The sequence below is a fragment of the Oncorhynchus keta genome, chromosome 5, assembly GCF_023373465.1.
Source record: "Oncorhynchus keta strain PuntledgeMale-10-30-2019 chromosome 5, Oket_V2, whole genome shotgun sequence".
Taxonomy (NCBI): domain Eukaryota; kingdom Metazoa; phylum Chordata; class Actinopteri; order Salmoniformes; family Salmonidae; genus Oncorhynchus; species Oncorhynchus keta.
In genome coordinates this window covers 14,226,029-14,240,286 of record NC_068425.1, presented here as the reverse complement: position 1 = coordinate 14,240,286, position 14,258 = coordinate 14,226,029, and the positions used below count along the sequence as shown (strand labels likewise).

The 14,258-nt window shown below is 42.9% G+C and overlaps 1 protein-coding gene across 1 annotated transcript in view; it reads right to left on the bottom strand.

Moving 5' to 3' along the window:
* The window catches only part of LOC118365784 (myoferlin-like), a 55,720-nt gene extending 44,913 nt beyond the window's left edge, over window positions 1-10,807 (bottom strand). The window contains exons 1-5 of the mRNA XM_052518767.1: window positions 10,384-10,807; window positions 8,832-8,887; window positions 8,414-8,505; window positions 2,165-2,273; window positions 663-759 (exon numbers count right to left, since the gene is read on the bottom strand). Of these exons, the coding sequence (XP_052374727.1) occupies window positions 663-759; window positions 2,165-2,273; window positions 8,414-8,505; window positions 8,832-8,887; window positions 10,384-10,471 (442 nt within the window). The 5' untranslated portion in view covers window positions 10,472-10,807. The remainder of the gene's footprint in view (window positions 1-662; window positions 760-2,164; window positions 2,274-8,413; window positions 8,506-8,831; window positions 8,888-10,383) is intronic.
* Between the last annotated feature and the right edge of the window lie 3,451 nt (window positions 10,808-14,258).

Genomic DNA, 14,258 nt, shown 5'->3' with positions numbered 1-14,258 from the left:
TTCCTGGACCTGACTCCAAAAGCGAGCCACAGAGGGAACGTACTACAAAACATGTTCTATTGATTCTGTTTCCTCGTGGCAGAGTCTGCAAAAGGCTGTGAGTGTTGTTTGTCTTTTCAATTTGCATCCTCCATTTCCATAAACAGCAAGCAGCCTTTCACTTGTGTAACAAACACAGACAAGCCAGTACCACTCCGATACTTCCTACCAACCAAAGCCTAAAACCACATCACCTCACTAGCCTGGTTACCTGGGTTGCATTCATTAGAGACCAAATGGTGAAAAGAAAACTCTGAAACAAGTAGGGACTACCTGAAATACAAGCGTTTGGTTTCCGTTTTCAAATGTTTCCTGTTGTGTGCCCTAATGAACACAACCCTGGCTACCAGATCTGTTTGTACTTTAGTCAACTGCTCGTTACATGACATTGAACAACAGAGGAGTTGGCTAACACACAAACAAATCTGGGAACCAGGCTACCACTGCAATACCAAACCCAAACATACCACTGTGATAGCTGCATACTTTTCCCAAACTACATGTATAAGAGTTGATTTACATTACCGGCATAACAAGGGCATTGGAACTGATCTCATGAGAGAAGGACACCATTGTGCTTAACCAAAACAAAAGATGGCGTGCCACATATTTGTTAAACTGACCTGTGTCCCCATACGACTGGTCTTCCTCAGTTTGATTGTTAGGGTTCGGAGTTGTACTAGCTGGCGGCTCGTACCCTATCATCAAATTAATGGTCGCCTAAAAAACAGATGGGATTAAATGTCAACATGCTGCTTCAAGACAATGTCTCAATGTATTGACAACTTTTAACTTACATTATTTTACATTGACATGATATGGCCAACAAGTAAAGAGTTTTAATTAACCTAGTTATTATATGCATGGGGTAGTTCTGACTGGGACTCAGGCCTGGGTCCAGCAACTGTCAACCCAACACCGCCAAGAGACCCGAACCTCTTGACGAGACCCCTAGGTGTTGGGTTGAGATCGCTACTCCGATCAAATCAAATGTTATTGGTCACATACACATGGTTGGCAGATGTTCATGCGAGTGTGGCGAAATGCTTGTAGTGTGGTGAAATGCTTGTAGTGTGGTGAAATGCTTGTATTGTAGCGAAATGCTTGTAGTGTGGTGAAATGCTTGTAGTGTGGTGAAATGCTTGTAGTGTAGCGAAATGCTTGTATTGTAGCTAAATGCTTGTAGTGTGGCGAAATGCTTGTAGTGTGGCGAAATGCTTGTAGTGTAGCGAAATGCTTGTATTGTAGCTAAATGCTTGTAGTGTGGCGAAATGCTTGTAGTGTAGCGAAATGCTTGTATTGTAGCGAAATGCTTGTAGTGTGGCGAAATGCTTGTAGTGTGGCGAAATGCTTGTAGTGTGGCGAAATGCTTGTAGTGTGGCGAAATGCTTGTAGTGTGGCGAAATGCTTGTAGTGTGGTGAAATGCTTGTAGTGTGGCGAAATGCTTGTAGTGTAGCGAAATGCTTGTATTGTAGCTAAATGCTTGTAGTGTGGCGAAATGCTTGTAGTGTAGCGAAATGCTTGTATTGTAGCGAAATGCTTGTAGTGTGGCGAAATGCTTGTAGTGTGGCGAAATGCTTGTATTGTAGCGAAATGCTTGTAGTGTAGCGAAATGCTTGTAGTGTGGCGAAATGCTTGTAGTGTAGCGAAATGCTTGTATTGTAGCGAAATGCTTGTAGTGTGGCGAAATGCTTGTAGTGTGGCGAAATGCTTGTATTGTAGCGAAATGCTTGTAGTGTAGCGAAATGCTCGCTACACTAGCCCCTCCCTTTAGGAGAACATCTCCCCAAGCTTCTTTATTCCAAGTCCTTCATGTGTATTCGCCTTTCCGATGACCTTATGGGCGCCATCCCACTTCTTACACAAACGTAGGGAATTTGTGTGTTTGTTCTGACCAGGACTCGAACCCGGGTCCAGCGATTGTCAACCCAACGCATTAGCCGTTAAGCCAAAAGCACCGAACCTCTTGACAATGTCTCTACACTGAAGTGTATTATTGCTTACACTTCATTTACTTTTAAGAATAAGCCAATTATAAAATGCTTATACATGTTTATAAACCTTGTTCATTCTTGAAGCTGTTCATTCTTAGTGACACAAGTGTGTAGCCATAGAGAAACTCACCCCAGTGTCCTGTTTCTTCTCATTGACCAGGGACAGGTTCTTTGCTGGGAGGGACTTGGTGTGACCATGAGCCAGGTCTAGGAGAGAGATCTTAGCTGAGCCAATAAATCTGGAATACAGGTAAAAAGGCATGAGCACCTACTGTATTTACGTGATATGAATATTTCTTAAGGAAACGCATACAGTAACATAGTAATATCATTCCCAGATCACTTAAGCAAATGCATGTATTATGCTTGCTGGTCTACTGCATAAAGAGGTGTAGATTTCCTCTGTTGTTTGTGTACAATGATGTATGTAATTTTATATGTATGAATATATTTGTTTTTTGACTAATCACAGGCAGTATCCAGTTCTCATTTGTACTTCTTTCAGAATTGACAAACCTAGCAACAAGTCCTATAGAGCAGTTATATTTGCCACACGGATCTGATGAATGTCCCTTGTGGGGGAACTGAGGACTAACTAGGAAGGTACCAAGGGTTCTTTATTACGCAATCAACTGTGATTAAGAATCCCGTTGCATTGCTTAATATCAGTTATTCCTATTATGTATACATAGCCACCCCTGTGCCATGCAGCCACAATTTAAAGAAGTGTGTATATGTCAACATATTGTTGATACCATTGAGGCACTTTGCTTGTGCTGGATTGGAGGGACTCAAGAAAGAAAAGTGATAGGGTTGGTAGCGAGAAGACGACTTTCCTGTAGCCGAGTGATCTTCATAAGCTGTCACAGTGACAAACATCAGCCTAGCTTAGCTTATTTTGGCAACCATTAGAGCCTTCCCCCGGAGAACACTGGGAAAAATGTAATCTGTGCTCTGTAGTGAGGAACAACACTCGATCCCACAGACGAGGGGGAAAGAATCATGAAAAGGGAGGACGAGGAAAGACTAAACCGCTGGGAGCAATTAGCATCTACCACAGGCATGCCTGTCGTCTGGCCTTGTGTGTCAGGCTGAGGGGAGGAGAGAGACAGGAGAAAGAGAGAGAGAGTGAGAGAGAGAGGGAGAGAGAGCGGGAGAGAGAGAGGGAGAGAGAGAGATGGAGAGAGAGAGAGAGAGAGAGAGAGAGAGAGAGAGAGAGAGAGAGGAGAGAGAGGGAGAGAGAGAGAGGGAGAGAGAGGGAGAGAGAGAGAGGGAGAGAGAGAGGGAGAGAGAGAGAGGGAGAGAGAGACGGAGAGAGAGAGAATGAGAGAGAGAGAGAGGAATTGAATTGAGAGAGACAGAAGGAGGGACAGAGAGATATAATTTAAGTGAATTGAAAGAGAGGAAGAGAGAGGGGGATAGAGAGAGAAGAAGAGAGGAGAGAAGAAAAGAAGAGAGATGGGGGAGGGGGAGGGGAGAGAGAGAGGAGAGAGGAGAGAAGAGGGTGGGGGAGGAGAGAAAGGGGGGAAGGTGGGATGTTGTCATGCCTCTCCCCTCTTGGCTATGTCACCTGTTGAAATCATTTGTCATCACACACAGAGAGATAAACAATCATGCATTAAAACACGTCCTGGAAATGACGTTGAACTACGGGGTCAGCGGTAGAGTTCACACCTTGGCATTGAAAGCAGGCTACTCTGAAGCTGAGAGAGAAATGTTCTTTGAGTCTTTTGTTTTTATTCCTCTCTTGGAATTCTACACATTTCAAATTTTGGCACTTGACTTTTCAAAGGCGAGCAGACACATGCAAAATACCCATTGTTGAATATTTTCCCCCCGAGGAAATGAGTTGACGGTTACTAATGATATGGAACACACACTAGCTGCCAGCACACAAGTTGGCTATATTTATGCACTGTGTAGTGGCTAGTTCCTCTTTTATGAAAAAAAAAGCAGTTCCACACCATGAAGTCAGATAATACAGCATAATATGGAGTTCTTTCTTTTGCTGATATCAAAGGCCCTGCTGCTAACTGTGCCAGTCTTTTTGTGCTATCATGTCAACTCCTTGTCAATCAATGTCATGCAATGTTTGGATTGAGAATGAGTAATGGAGTTGGCAAGAGCAGGCTATAGTTAATTGTCTAGTGTCTAGCAGAGAAAACATACTGTGTGTATCCATGTTTGAATATCATTTTGGACGTTTTAGAATTCTGACGTTGGATATGGAGGATTAAAAATGACTCAACAGGATAAATGATTGTATATGGTGGTCACTAGGAGATGTCCTTATATCCAAAACACCCCCCTTATTGAGTGTGTGTTTATACTGAATGAGTCAACCTCACCCATATACACACATCTGCCAAGGATTCTCAGACATACTCAAGATAAACCCCCCATCTGCCAGTGACAAGCCTGTGCAAGCTCTGTAACTTTGCTTGTGTTTGAGTCTGGACTCTGCCAGTGCCCCCCCAACATTATAGAAGATCAAAGACGCGAGTCACTCTCATTACCATAGCCTGCCTGCGCTCTCTCTCTCTCTCTCTCTCTCTCTCTCTCTCTCTTAAAAATGTCACAATGGAAATGGAACAACAATGAAGCATCAATACAGCTTAGATATGTTTCATCAATCTAAAAGCACAAATATGTTAAGTAAAAAGCATTTTGATATCTGTTTCTCTTGATATAGAGAAGACACATGAGAGGCCATTTTGAATCTATTGAGTTTGAAGTGATTTGTGCTCATGGTGAAACAATAGCCTTTTGGAGAGAGAAAACGGTTTCATCATAGAGCGAGACAAATCCTCATCACATAGCACAGCGAGTCTGAACACGGAGGCAGGCACAGGGTGTGGTAGAGAAGCCGTAAGGGGTTGTGCTACTTCAAATCACACCTCACTTTTCACTTACCAATGTGGTAATCATTGAAGCTCTGCGGTAACACAATTTTTCCTCAACACATGTTGTCATGGCAAGAGGAGTTCCTGTAAATGTTATGTGGCCCATTGCAATGGAAAAACTTGAGCTTTTTTCTGTAATTGTAGATCAACTAAGTTCTCTTTCAAATACTTGTTTCGGTATCTCACGTATGGGGTAAGCCCTTCCGGACGGGATCACAAGGACACTCCAATCACACAACCTATTATAAGGCGCCACGCCCCGCCCTCTAGCTCATTATCGTTTTCTACTCGGTTAGCCCACTAGGCTAATAGCCCACGGGGTGAACGCTAGTTAGCTAATGTCAGGACTAGCTACACAGCTAGGCATCGGCCAGTACACCCGTAGCCTTGAACCCTCCACTATCCGGAGCTATGGATACTACTACCCCTTCACAGTATGTACCCAGCTGGCCTCCTTTTCCCCAACTGGCTCACCCATGCCTGTGTGGGTCCATGATGTCAGTGAAGAACACATATCCTATCTGTGTTGCCTGCTTGGGACTGGAGCATGTTCAGGCGGCTCTTGCTAACCCAGAGTCCTGCGAGCATTGCAAGGAGTTGCTGGAGTCCAGCCTCAGATGGAGGGTGTTCAGAGCAGCCCACCTCGAGGCTCCTCTTCCTCCCAGCCTTTGGGCGAGGAGGCAACCCAACAACCCCGAGCTGGGCCAAGGTTATGGGCGGATTCCCCCAATTATCCACTCTCGGTTCAACGAGCTACCAGCAGGGAAATGAGGTATAGGGGTTTACGATGAGGAGGACATCAGTATTGTGAGACTCTTCTGCAATGAGGATGAGGAAGGGGATGAAGACCCCAAGGCTCAGGCCTCAAGGCCTTCCAACACCCTGAGTAGAGGGCCCTCCTCTCCCAGCCTAGAGTACAGGCTAATCTATTTGTGCGAAAACGGCGAAAGAGACTGGTTCGATAGGAAGAGACTCATCCCATACCGTCCCTGGGAGACAGCGTGTCCCCATGATCCCAGCATGCTTGGTGGAGGCTAAACACAACTGGGACAAACCCCTTTCCGGTAAGGTCCCACCGAGGGACTTCACTGCCATGGACATGCAAGGTATGGAGGAGCAGTGGGACAATCTCTCGCAAACCACCTTCACCCTGAACGCTGTGCCTCCCTTACCTACACGTCTCTCCCTGGCAAGATGGAACATTTCTTTTCATCCATTCTCCAGCACCCCATACTGGACCTACAGATCCTCAACAGCTATCTGAAAAAGTTCACATTCCTTATGCTTACACACAAAGTGCTGTCTTGCTTTGTTTGTCGAGGTGATTGGTTCACTAAAGTCAATTTGCAGGATTTTCACATAAGCATTCTGCCAGCACATAGGAGATTTCTCAAGTTTGCCTATCAGGGTTTCGAGAATCTCACAGTTCCCTTCAGGATATCACTAGCCCCTCGGACGCTCAGCAAGTTGTAGAGGTGGCCCTAACTCCCCTGAGATGGAGAGGACACAGGATCTCCGCGTACATAGACCACTACCTACTCTGCTCCCATTAACAGAAGCAGGCAGTGAGAGACAGAGCTGCCCTTGTAGACTTCAGGATGAATCAGATAAACAGCTGTTTAATGCCCACACAGAGAATAGCATATCTAGGCGTAGTTCTGAATTCCATCTCTTTCCAGGCCGCACTATCAGACGGGAGAATCATGTTGCTTCGTGCGAATCATGTCTCTCTATGTTCCAATGGGGTCATATGGTCACACTCAAGACGTGTCTCTGTACGTTGGGGTTGATGGCCTCCACCATCTTCTGTTTGGACTGTTGAGGATTAAATATTTTCAGTGTTGGGTGTCTGCCCTACGCCTGTGTTCCCTTAGTCACCTCCATCGGAGGACAACACTGTCCTCCCCAAGCATAGCGTCTCTCCGCCACTGACGGGACCCCTCCATCTTCGCCAACGGCACTCCCCTAGAGGTAGTGTCTGTGAGGAAAGTAGTGATAACAGGCTCATCTCTCAAAGGGTGTAGCGTAGTCTGTGAGGGGAGAGCATTGAATGGATTGTAGTCCCCACAACTACGTCATGCTCACATAAATTACCTTGAGTTGCTTACAGTGCTGCTTGCACTTAAGCATTTTCTGCCTTTTCTTCGGGAATTGTCACATCCTGGTCAGAATGGACAATACGACTGTAGTGGCATACATCAACCACCAAGGTGGCACCTGATCTCTGATCTCTGATCTCTCTTTGTGAAGACCAGCCCAGAAAATGATTCTGTGGAGCAGCGCACATCGCTCTTTACACGTGACTCATGTCCGGAACAGACTTGTAGTCCAGAGGTGACCCCCTGTATGGTGACTGGAGACTCCACTCCGAAGTGGTGGCTCAAGTGTGGTGGAAAAATACGGACAAACGTCCATAGATCTCTACGCATGCGCAAAGACGCACACTTCCCGCTGTTTTTTGAACTAGCAAGAGGTGACGCTGCAATGCGGCATGTTGGGCTACCCCTCGTACGTTTATGAGGATTTACGAACTAGACGTCACTGCGCCCTCGCTGACATATACGGTGCTGTGTTGGGGCCTCTGAGGGATGATTATGTCAAGACAATCTAGCTTCGGAGAGTACATAAGCGCTACGGGAGTTGACTATATGTGAGACACCCATATTTGAGATAACGAAAAAAGTATTTGAAAAAGACCTAGGGTAAGCACTTCTCTAGTCAGAGATCCATAATGTTCCTTAAGGTCAAATCTTAAGGTTACTTGCGTAACCCCTGTTCTCTGATAATATGATTGGGTTATCTCAATATGCATAAGGAGGAAAACATATGTCTGATAATGAGCTAGAGTACGGGACTTGCCGCATTATAATAAGTGGGGTTGCCCACTATTCGCCACGCCTCCTGTCTGTTTACGGCAGATGTTGTGTGATTGGAGCTTCCTTATGATCTCGCACCAAAGGGCATGCCCCATATGTAAGATAGCTCACTCATATTATCAGAGAACCCGGAGTTATGCAAGTAACCTGAAGATTTGACCTGAATGAACATTATGGATCTCCCTCCGTAGAAGTGCTTACTCTAGTTTTTTACAGCTCAGTTTAAACTCAGCAATGGCCTCAGGGTTTGACCTTAATGAACATTATGGATCTCCCTCCGTAGAAGTGCTTACTCTAGTTTTTGACAACTCAGTTTAAACTCAGCACTGGCCTCAGGGTTTGAACTGTCCCTTCAGTCACTCTCTGTATAACCTGTAATTACCAGACACTGTATTGTAATGACCAGGTTCACATTCTAATGGAGGGGCACTTTGACTGAGAAATGACAAGAGGTCAAACTGAGTAAAACACTATGTCCCTCCTCCTCCCTAGCAGCACTAGCAGCATCTGATTAGCAGGAGGTGTGTGTGCGTGTGTGTGGTGTGTGTTCTCTCACAAAACATTTGAGACATATACAGTAGCTACATGCCAGGTACGTACTTGTCTTTGCCAATAGTCTCATAGTCTTTCACAATCACGTCCAAAAAGGAGGAGGCATCCAATGGGGAGCCCTTTAGGTCGAACTCAAGCACCTGCAACCACAAATGTAGTTAGTTCATAAAAGCGCAACTTTGCCCATGTTAATATCAATTGTGAAATGTTGAAGCATGGGCGTGGGGGGTGCAAATGTTTAAAATCAAAGGGGAAGTGTTAACAGTTATCATTCCTCTATCTAATAATAACTACTCCATGTTGAGTCATCAACAAACACCAAGCACAGCGGACAAAATATTAGCCTCATTCCCTAATTCATTCTCATACCCTCCTCCACATAATACATTGCTCTCGAGGCCCTTTTCAACATTCCCAGAGACTGCGAGAGAGAGGAAGGATTGTAAATGTAAATATTTATACTTACTTCATTCCACACGGGATTGAGTTCACTATCAATTGCTTTAGTTTTCTTCTTTTCACCTGTATAGCGTTTACACAAAGTGGCAAGATTAAAACATGGAATATATGTGTTTATATGTACCCTTTATATAACTAGGCAAGTCAGTTAAGAACAAATTCTTATTTACAATGACGGCCTACACCGGGCCAATTGTGCACCGCCCTACGGGACTCTCAATCACAGCCAGTTGTGATACAGCCTGGAATCAAACCAGGGTGTCTGTAGTGACACCTCAAGCATTGACATGCAGTGCCTTAGACTGTTGCGCCACTCGGGAGTATACGTATGGGTGGAATATATTTCTCTGGGTCTAATGCAGACGTTTTTATCTCAATATCAAATCATTTCTGGGTAACAATTACGTTACTGTGATTGTTTTTAATGTAAATGGCCAAAATGAATCAAAATAGCTTCTTTGCAAAAATGCAAAGTTCTCAAGCAATCATTTTGCTAGGACTGTTTAGGAGTGGTCTAAGTGGAGAGGGGAAAACTAGCTGTTATTGGCAGAGAGGTTTGTTTCTTATTGGTCTCTTAACTAAACATGCTGAAATTCTAGGCATTCTTTTCAAACAGCTCTTACACTAAAAGGACATTATCATAATTTTCACAATTTCAATTTTCAATCTCATAATGGAAATATATATAAAACACAGGTATATCACGTTTTTAACTGCACTGGGCCTTTAAACATATACAGGCAGTTTTAAAATGGGTAATACCTACATAATACAACATCCCTGTGGCTGGTAACATAGTGAGCCAACTTAGAGTGGCAACATATTGAACCATAAAAGTCGAATGTGCATCTTGGACGGACTCTTATCCTAAAATATCCATGCAAAAATGAAGCACATTGACCCAGCTGCAGAGCTGTTGATGACAGGGGAGAATGGGTGATTCCAACCCCTTATAAGGGAATATGTTTTCTTCCCTCTGTGTAACACAATAGAGGCAACATTATTTAATGTGACTCATTGCATTAAAGCAGGCAAAATGAGGTTCCGGTATCTCAGAACCAATGCACAGTACCATTGTTGTACCTTCAATGCAATTCATAGTAGTTTTGTGCCCTTACATGCTCACAGTTAAATGAAGCAGTATCTCCACTTTGAATACAAAGATCATCATGTTTGTGTGTATTGAACATGTTAAATGTTTGGGGACTACAAAATCCATCAGAATATCATCTTATTGTGGAATCTTGCAGTTGTTGGTTCAAAGAATAAATGATAGACAGAAAATGGGTCAGTTAACCCAACATTGACAGCGAAGTGCAGAAAGGATAATGAGACTTTAAAATAAAGAGAACTATAAAGTAGCCTAACTAAAAACTAGGCTACAACCTGAAAGCAACTCTGCATGTCTTCATCTTTGATTTATATTAGCCTACATTTGGAGAACGTCTTTGATCCAGATGTTTTGAACTTCTCAAGAATAGCCAACAATCAAGGCATTGAAACCAAAGTGAAAATGTAGGCTAAATGCCACAGCAAGAGGCAACAAAACAATATCTCACCTTTGAACACTACCGCTGCTATGGGATCTGGGTGTCCGAGTTTCTTTTTGGGGATGCCTTTGGCTGATTCCACTACGACGCGCAACATTATTACAGAGTTTAGTCTGTATTATAACACCCTTATGAATCACAGCATGTTCCTCTACCAAGGCGTCTCTTCACCAGCGGTCATTGTAACAGAGGAAATGCTCCCTTAGAGGAGGAGTGAAGTCCCGAATTATTTGGATATCCACTGTATGAGTCAGAATGGAAAAAAATATTATGGATGTAGTCTGCCAGCACGTCGTGTAGGCTATAGTCAGAATCTGTTAGGTTACTAGCCACCCTACTTGTTACATCTTGTTACATCTACTTCTACTACTTGTGATATTCTTATGAATAAACAAACTTGACGCTGTTAAAATATTGTTTGACTCTTGGCTACGCAAAAAGGCTACAATTCGTCATAGCCTACGTTGAGTGATTTACACAGTCTGTCGTGGTTCAAATGTAGCCTACACCGCAGCGCCACTCAGAGGTGATGGGGTTGAACAACTTTGAGTGTGGTACCCGAAGGTGACCGCAGCGATTTTCCTTTTAAAAAAATAAGTCCCATGACCAACCTTATCACAGCAAGAATATTACTTCTATTCCTATACTTTTATTATTTCACATCTAAGTAATTTTGCTGGTTTAATTCGGCTATTTGAAATCTGATATGCCAACTTGTGTATATGAAAAAAACTAAACTTTTTTTTTTTTTAATGAGGGCTTTGCACTTTTGTAAGCATTTATGGAGAGTGAGTGAGCTCCAAAAGAATTGGGACAGTGACACGTTTTACAGCTAGTCGGATAGTCCTGAACGAATCGTGAATAATGGTGAGAAAGTTACAGACGTACACATATCATAACGGTGAGAGGTTAGCATGTCCTGAGGGTATGATATTTTTTTTATTTAAAAAAATATATGTTTTACTTAACCTTTATTTGGCTCCAAAATGACACAATCAATTATTCACCATACATTTCTATTGGGAATAAAACGATCTGTAACTACCAAAACAAACAGCAAATACATCCAACAAGTTCGTAGAGTCACAAGCTTGATTTAATCAATGTGGGACTATGTACAAAAAGTGCTGTCCTTTCTAAACGGTTCACTCGACATTGATGAAAATACCCTTAAATTAAAGCTGACAGTCTGGACTTTAACTTCATAGTCATTGTGTAATGGAGTACAGAGACAAAACAACAACACGGAAGTGTCACAGTCCCAATACTTTTGGAGCTCACTATAGTCTAGGTCATATAATGAGAATAGGCAATATTGAAATGCCCCAGCCTCAAATATCCTGATTTGTCATTTTAGTATTGTGCACAAGCTACTAGGCAGAAACGGTAGGCATAATTGCTAAATATCTTTCCTATGTAGAGTAAGACGATGGAAAGGTTTTGTAAATCAGCCTCAACCACCTGATTGATTTTCATTCGATCTTTCTTAAATGTGGGATAATTTGTAGAATGTCAAATGTCACATGAACATATTCAAACCCCCAGTATTTAGGAAACATGGACCAGGGTTGGCCAAGCCCCTTGGAGAGCTACCTCTAAGGCAGGACTTTTTACACTCCTTATATTTACATGTTGGTTCCTTATGGATAAGGAGAAACTGCAATCCATCCTATGGTTAGACCATTATTAAGACAAGGCCGAGGATAAAGTCTACTTCTGGAGAAACCTTGACAAGGGAGGTTCTGCTCCTCCTCTCCATGGCAGACGCAGGAGGGATGCTGCTTACTTCTATCCACCCCCGTCTGATCAGGCTTCCAGTGGTAGTTTTTTATTCAACGAGAGACTGGACGGACGGAAGGGCGGAGGCGGCCGCATGCACGCGCATCGACGAGATTCCGCACCCGGCGGGGTAAGAGGAAAACGATTATCAGAGGCAGAGGAGCCCGTTCACACCGTCCCAGAACCCACGGGGCTGAGTGTCTAATTTATCAAGTAAGATATTGAGCCCTGCCCATGTCTCTTTGCTTAATAAAGGGTAATCTTTGTGCCTACAACCCAGTGCAACGATTTTGATGTTAATGTAGACATGTTTAAGTTTTTTTAGAAACATCCGTTTAAGGGAATACTTTAGCTCCCCTAATTCTGACACTTCTATTGAACCAGTAAGTTGCTATCCTGCACATACTCCGACTCCTTTTAGAAGCAAGAGTTATTTTATACCTCCAGCCAATCGCAATCACTCTATCGAGACATATTGCAGACTTGTGGAAAAAGATGTTGGACATCTCTTTAAGAATAAACAGGGGTCCAAATCTTTCCATAATTTACCTAAGGATGAAAAACAAGTGTTGCTTGATTTACAATCCGATACGTCAGTCCTTACCCGCCCTGTTGTAAAGGACACCAGCAGTATGATCTCTATCATTGAATCTCTTGATCCTCTGCCTGAGAATACCTTGTTAGTTACTTTTGATGTTGAGTCGTTATACACAAATATTCCACACGAGGGCGGTATTGAAGCTATGGAACCTTTTCTTCTGCAACGTGACCCTAATGAACTACCTTCCAGTGCATGCATTATAACATTGGCTGAAATAGTACTCACACATAACTATTTCATGTTCCTAAATTATTTATTTATTCAGACGAAGGGTACTGCTATGGGATCCCCCATGGCTCCTAACTATGCTAATTTGTATGTGGGTTACATGGAGAAACAGTCAATCCTCTCCCAAATGTTTTCTTGCCTAACATCATTATTTGGAAACGGTATATTGATGATATTTTTGTTCTATGGAGGGGTGATGCAAAACAGCTCCAGGCATTACATGCTTTTTTAAAACTTTTTTTTACTCTGCAATCTGATACACGTCAAATCAGTTTTCTTGATCTTCTGATCTTGTGTGAAGATAATGTTCTATACACTGATCTTTACAGGAAGCCTACTGATCGTAACAGTTTGTTGAGGGCTGATAGTTGTCACCCACTTCCCTTGAAAACTAGTTTGCCATACAGCCAATTCTGTCGAATCAAAAGTATTCAGATTTCAACAGATATATGGCTGAGACGCAAAGAAAGTTCAAGGAGAGGGGCTACAAAAATGATCAGATTAATATTGCCATTGAGAAAATTCAAAACAAAACAAGACATGACCTTTTTCAAGCTCAGTCTCGCAAAAAGACGCATTCTTGTGTTCTAACTACCCGCTATTCAAAGCGTTCTGAACAAATTAAGGGAATCGCTCACAAACATTAGCACATTCTAAAATCCGATGATAGTCTCGGTAATGTGTTTTCGGACCTTCCCTATGTCGTATTCTCGTGGGGCAGAAATCTCAGAGACCAATTGGTACACTCTGATTTACCACCCCAAGATATTCCTGAACAACTATTTGCGCCCCTACTGGATGGAAATTAAAGGTCAAAAATGTTATTACGTGCTCCGCTAAGGCAGTTATTTATCTTATAAATTGTTCTTGTGGGTAAAACAACGCGCGAATTAAAAGTACGTATCTCAGAGCATCGTAGCACCATTAGGTGTAAAAACTTTACTTACCCAGTTGCGGCCCACTTCTTGGAGGCAGACCACTCGATTTCGTCTCTGCGTTATATTGGCATCGAACATGTCACCCTCCCTAGGAGAGGGGGTGACCTTGATAATTTATTGTTAAAACGAGAGGCTGCCTGGATCTTTACCTTAAAGACCCTTGCTCCCTTCGGTCTCAACGTAGACTTTGATCTGAAGCCAGTCTTGTGATTATTGTGACTTGGCCATTGTAATTGTTTGCAAGCTTGTGTAGGAAAATGAATTTATGATCGTATGCTATCCATTTGTTGTTTGTATGCTGTTCTTTGTATGCCATTTTCATATTTGAGAATTAACCA